At 51.5% G+C, this 5,197-nt stretch overlaps 1 protein-coding gene across 1 annotated transcript in view; it reads right to left on the reverse strand.

The window, feature by feature from the left end:
* Positions 1-5,197, reverse strand: part of Ahnak2 (AHNAK nucleoprotein 2) — an 18,820-nt gene that overhangs the window by 1,198 nt on the left and 12,425 nt on the right. The window contains exons 2-7 of the mRNA XM_026778712.1: positions 3,818-3,876; positions 3,643-3,741; positions 2,900-3,001; positions 2,122-2,272; positions 1,652-1,836; positions 137-1,529 (exon numbers count right to left, since the gene is read on the reverse strand). Of these exons, the coding sequence (XP_026634513.1) occupies positions 137-1,529; positions 1,652-1,836; positions 2,122-2,272; positions 2,900-3,001; positions 3,643-3,741; positions 3,818-3,876 (1,989 nt within the window). The remainder of the gene's footprint in view (positions 1-136; positions 1,530-1,651; positions 1,837-2,121; positions 2,273-2,899; positions 3,002-3,642; positions 3,742-3,817; positions 3,877-5,197) is intronic.

Raw genomic sequence — 5,197 nt, forward strand, 5'->3', positions numbered from 1 at the left:
GCTCCGTCAGCATCCTGTGCGGTCTTCTCTCCTTCAGGCAGCTGGACTTCTGCCACCTTCACATCTACCTGGCCAGCTTTGACCTCCAGGTTAGAGGACGGCAGATGAATGCTGAGGTCTGGAGTCTGAAGTTCACCCTCCACGGAGGGCAGGGACACCTCTGCTTCCATCTTGCATGTTTGCACCACCATCGATGCCTGTGTGCCATTTTTGCCTGGTGGATTCTCACAAAAGGATGGTTCCTTGAGCTTGGTCATCTTGAAGCTTATTTCTTTTTCTGAGTTTTCCCCGCCATTGTCTCCAATGTCTGATTCTGTGTACAATGCCTGTGTAGCTTTTCTGCTCTGTGTTTTGTCTGTTGTCTGTCTGTCTTCGTTACATTCCCTTTCCTTTTTCTCTGGTTCCTCTCTCCGTTTTTCTTCGTCCAGTGTCTCATTGTCCTCTGTGCTCACCTCTTTTCTCTCCCTCTTCTGTGTTACTGCCTCCTTAGTTGGAGACCATCCAAAGGATGGTATCCTGAACTTCGGCATCTTCACCTTTATTTGTCCTGTCTGTGTGACCTGTTCTGTGTCTTTCTTCTCCTGTTCGCTCTCCCAGCCTGCTCTTCCTTCCTTTCCTTTTTCTGTAGCATGTCCCGTTCTTCCTTGTGATTCTGCTGGCACTTGCCTGTCTTTTCTGCCCCTGTCTACTGTTTCTCTCCTTTCCTTTTCCCCTATTCCAACTTCTTTACTTCCTTTTTTGGTCTCTTTTGTGTTTTTTTTTGAAAACCCAGTTTCTGGGGTTTTTGAGTTGCACAGTGCAAGCTGTGTGCTGCCTTGGTCAGGTTTGTCTTGCAGGGACAGTCTTGCAATGCCCATCTCCAGACTTTCCACTATCTCCCATTCGCCATCCCAGCTGCTTCCTGGGGCAGGCTCCGCTCTGTGCTGGCTAAATGTCTTCTCCTTGTCTTGTTTTGCCAACTGCTTTTTCTTCCTTTGATGTTTGTCTGATTTCACCACCATTTCTCCAGGGCCTTCTTTTTCCAAGTCGGAATGACTGAGGTTCGTGGGCATCTGTGTAGATAGAGCAGACGTGAACCCAGATGCCTGTGTCTCATCCTCCTGTAACTGGGACTCTTCCAGCAGTCCAGCATGACCGCGCCTGTCCTGTGGCTCTCTGCCTATCTGCTCAGTTATATTTGCGCCCTGCCCTGAGCGCATCCCAAATCTCAGGTTCAGGAACTTCCTTCTTCGTCGTCTTGTCCCTGACTTCTGCTCCTGGCTGTCAGCTGTCAGCTGGGCCTCTGTGTCTGTGCTTGTGGGGGACACTTCATGTGTGTCCCTTTGCTCTGAGGCTTCTGAGGAACTGTGTGAGCGTCGGGGACCTGATGCCCGCTTGCTCCCTAAGGCTTGAAATTTCGGCCAGGAGAGTCTGTCCTGGGGACGCCTCTGGTGACCGTCCCTGGACTTAGAAATAAGCCTTTCTCGGTCTCCATCTACCTCTAGTGTCTTTGTAGGGGTCTCCATGTATCCATCAGCAGTGTCCTTGTCCTGAAACAGGAGAAGACGCTGTTTGGTTTGGGTACAATAACCAGTACTGGAGACACTGTTCACAGGAATGGGGTCTCTGGGGCAGCTGGGGATACCTTGCATCTCTCTGGGCAGGACCTTACCTGCTTTTCCTGGCTTTTCAAGCCTTGCTGAGAATGCAGAATGGCTGACTCCTCTCCCTTGCTGGCAGAGAGCTTCCGTTTGATTCTGAACTGCACTTTGTATGGTTCTGAGTACTGAAGGATCTTAAGAGCATCTTCATATTTCATGTGGTCAAAGAATATGGTTGCACTGAGAAGTTGATCCCCTAAGGGAAGAGGAAACCAAGTTCAGTGCCCCAGTCCCCACCAGAATAGAAATGGCCGTGGGGCTGCATTGGCAAGGGGAAGGCCTACTTCAGCCAGCTCCCCAAAGGCACCTCAAACACCGGGCAGAAAATCAGGGCACAGTGGGCAGTCCCAGCCTAGGCTGGCTGAGCAAAGCCCATGGGGCCATCCAGAGTCTTAGGTGAGGCCCACCCCTTCCAAGTTTCTCCATCCCCCCCATGGTGGTGTTTGATGATGGAGCCCCCAGGATGGGCCAGCTGTGGTACCTTCTCTCAGGCTGAATAGTTTTGCAGCAGAGGAGTCTTTCAGCACTTGTTTGACAAAGATCCCCTGGTCCCCTCCACCTGTGACAGTGTAGCCACTGGCTCCGGCCTCTACCTCAGTGTTCAGGGTCACTTCTGTTGCCTCCTGCATAGTCTGGGCAGAAGAAGCACACGAAAGGATGGTGTGCATTTGCCCATCTCATATGGGCATGACTGCAGTGGGTGGTATCCGTGCTGCCTGGGTAGAGGTTGCAGCACCACCCAAGTGGGCCAGGCTGCTGTGGCCAGCTGTGGACAGCCTCAGGCAGAACCATCTCCCCTTGTCCCCACAGGAGACAGCCTGCCTGTGCAGCCATGTCCCCAGGGGAGAGGCTCTTGCCAGCCTTCCTTCTGCTAATCCTTCACTGGCTCGTTACAAACATGTGAGGATCCATCCCATGTAGCCACCAGTGCTGGCTCCCAGTGGGGACACAAACACCAGGGAAGTCTGCAGCCCACCTGATCCAGCAAAGGATGGCCACCTTGATGGGTACCCACGGAACCCCTCCCATCTCCCTTGGCCAAGGCCATTCCTTACCACAATCTGGCTACTCTCTTCCACAGTGTTGCTCACTGCACACTGAAGCATGGTTGTACACATGTTAGTCAGGAGTCAGACTCTTTCCATTAGAAGGCAGGTACTAGCCTCCGCATCTGCCCCTCCCAGGCCTGAGGCACAGGGTATGCCCCTCCCTCCATCTCCTGGGGCTATTTCCTGGCCTGTCACAGATATGGTACCTACCTCTGGGTGACTCATGCTGGAGAAAGCTGTGGATTCCCCTGAATCCCTTTTCCACCAGGATCTCCGTCTGCCAGAGGAGCTGCGCCTGCCCTGGTTGCTTTCCTGCAGTCAAGGGGTTGGGAGTTACCACTTACTCTACTAAGGAGACGGAAGTGCCAGGGAGGCTCTGGGAAGGGGTGCCAGGGAGGCTCTGGGAAGGGGAGCCCAGGATGCAGGGGTACAGGGATTCCAGGGTGCGGAGTGTATAGGGGAGCTGAGTACCCAGGCCCTCACTAGGAAAGGCAACTGTCAGCCTCCTGTTTTTTCTCTGGGGAACAGGCATGCCCCCACCCTACAGCAGCGGGAAGTACTTTAGAGTGGGGAAGATCCTCAAAGTGTAAAACAGGTCCTTGGCACAGACAACACCATGGCTCCTCTCACGAGGAAGTTCACAGTCTCCTCTCCAAGATGGCATGAGTGTACATGTGTATGTATGTGCCATGAAGGCATATGCCCCTGCCACACCCCACACATGGATTCTCAGAGTCTGTCTCACACACACACCACACACACACAAGCTGCAAGTGTCTCCACCTCCACAGTGGCTCAGCCAGCTAAAGGGAGGGACACTGGAGGAGAAGGCAAGACCAAGTGCATACAGCAGGCAGGGCAAGCGGGTTGCATAGTCGTGAACAGAGAATAGTGGCACTTGTGGGCCACACGTACGCCTTCCTTCTGCCAGTTGGTCTGCCCAGCAGGCTTACCTGGGCTCCGAAGCCAGCACCTTCAACTGTGTATTCATAAACAGGTGAGGACCCCTGCGGCCTTGGCCGAATGATCTCACCCACAGGCCCTTCGGTCACCTGGCAGAAAATAATAAAGTTACCTCCAAGCACTAGCCCTCCAGGCTGGGGGAAGATGGGGTGGGGTGACACTCACAGAATGGTCCTCTTCAGTCTCAGCCCCTGGGTCCTGCTGCTGCAGCTGTCGACCGGACGCTGTAGAGATAAAGGCTGTTAGTGCACATGAGGGCCTGAGGGACGATCCAGAGACCCTGGGTGGGGGCAGTGGGAGCAATTGCAGGAAAAGCAGCAGGGATTTGGGCGCTCAGACATTATACAGATTTGCAGGTTTAGTCCCAGAAAGAAACAGAAACAATAACTACCCTGAGCCTGAAATTAATATCCAGAATTGCTGCAATATGTTCTGCTAGATGTCCAGCATCCATCCAAAAATCACAGGCAGTAAAAAGAAACAAGAAGGGGGAGGAGCAAGGCACGTGATGGAAGAAAGGTGTCTCTGAGAGTCCACAAGTGACGGAAGGTGTCTCCAAGAGTCTGCGATGCTCATTTAACACAGACCCCAACTGACCACTCTGAGAATCCGCGATGCGCATTTAACACAGGCTACAACTGACCACTCTGAGAGTCCGCGATGCGCATTAAACACAGACTCCAAATGACCACTAATAGATTATTTAAAACACTAAAGGAAACCGTGTGTAGATTTGGAGACTGGTGGCAGACCCTCATAAAGAAAATGAACTTTCGGGGGCTAGAGATGTATTTCAGACCGTTTGCCTAGCACATACAAAGTCCTGTTTCAATTTCTAGGACTGCAAAACCCAGCATAGTGGGGCAACCTGCAACCCCAGCACTTGGGAGGTAAATGCAGCAGGACTGGGAGTTCAAGATTATCCTCAGCTATATATTTTCAGGACAATCTGGGATACATGTTACATGTATTACATAAAAATTAATAACTCAACCCTGAATTTTTAAAGCCAAAATTGTGAAAATTCTGGAATGGATTATGTACTAGAGAGACTGAACAGTAGATTGGAGGAACCTACAGCAAGCACTTCAAACTGGATTGCATAAGGAGTTTGAAGAACACAGAGGAGAAGCTGACAAAAGCAGAGCATCGGTAACCTGCAGGGGCAAGAAGAGGAAAAGACAGAAAACGCACTGAAGAAGCAATGGATGGAACCATTTGGTAGAACTGAGAGGCTCAACAAATCCGAGCAAGAGAAACACACAGAGATCTTTATACAACAAACCATGGTCAAATGCTTGAGATAAAGTGGCCTAACACATGGACAGGCACAGAAAGACCACTGACAACCAGCTTATCAGCAACAAGAAATAAAAGTCAGCCCTAGACCTGGTGAGACCTGGTGAGACTCAGCCAGTAAAGATGCCTGGCAACCAAACCCCAGGACCCATGAGACAAACAGAGAGAACTGACCTCCATATAAGCACCATGGCATGGGGACCTGTGTAGACACACACACACACACACACACACACACACACACAC

The sequence above is a fragment of the Microtus ochrogaster genome, chromosome 1, assembly GCF_000317375.1.
Source record: "Microtus ochrogaster isolate Prairie Vole_2 chromosome 1, MicOch1.0, whole genome shotgun sequence".
NCBI lineage: Eukaryota > Metazoa > Chordata > Mammalia > Rodentia > Cricetidae > Microtus > Microtus ochrogaster.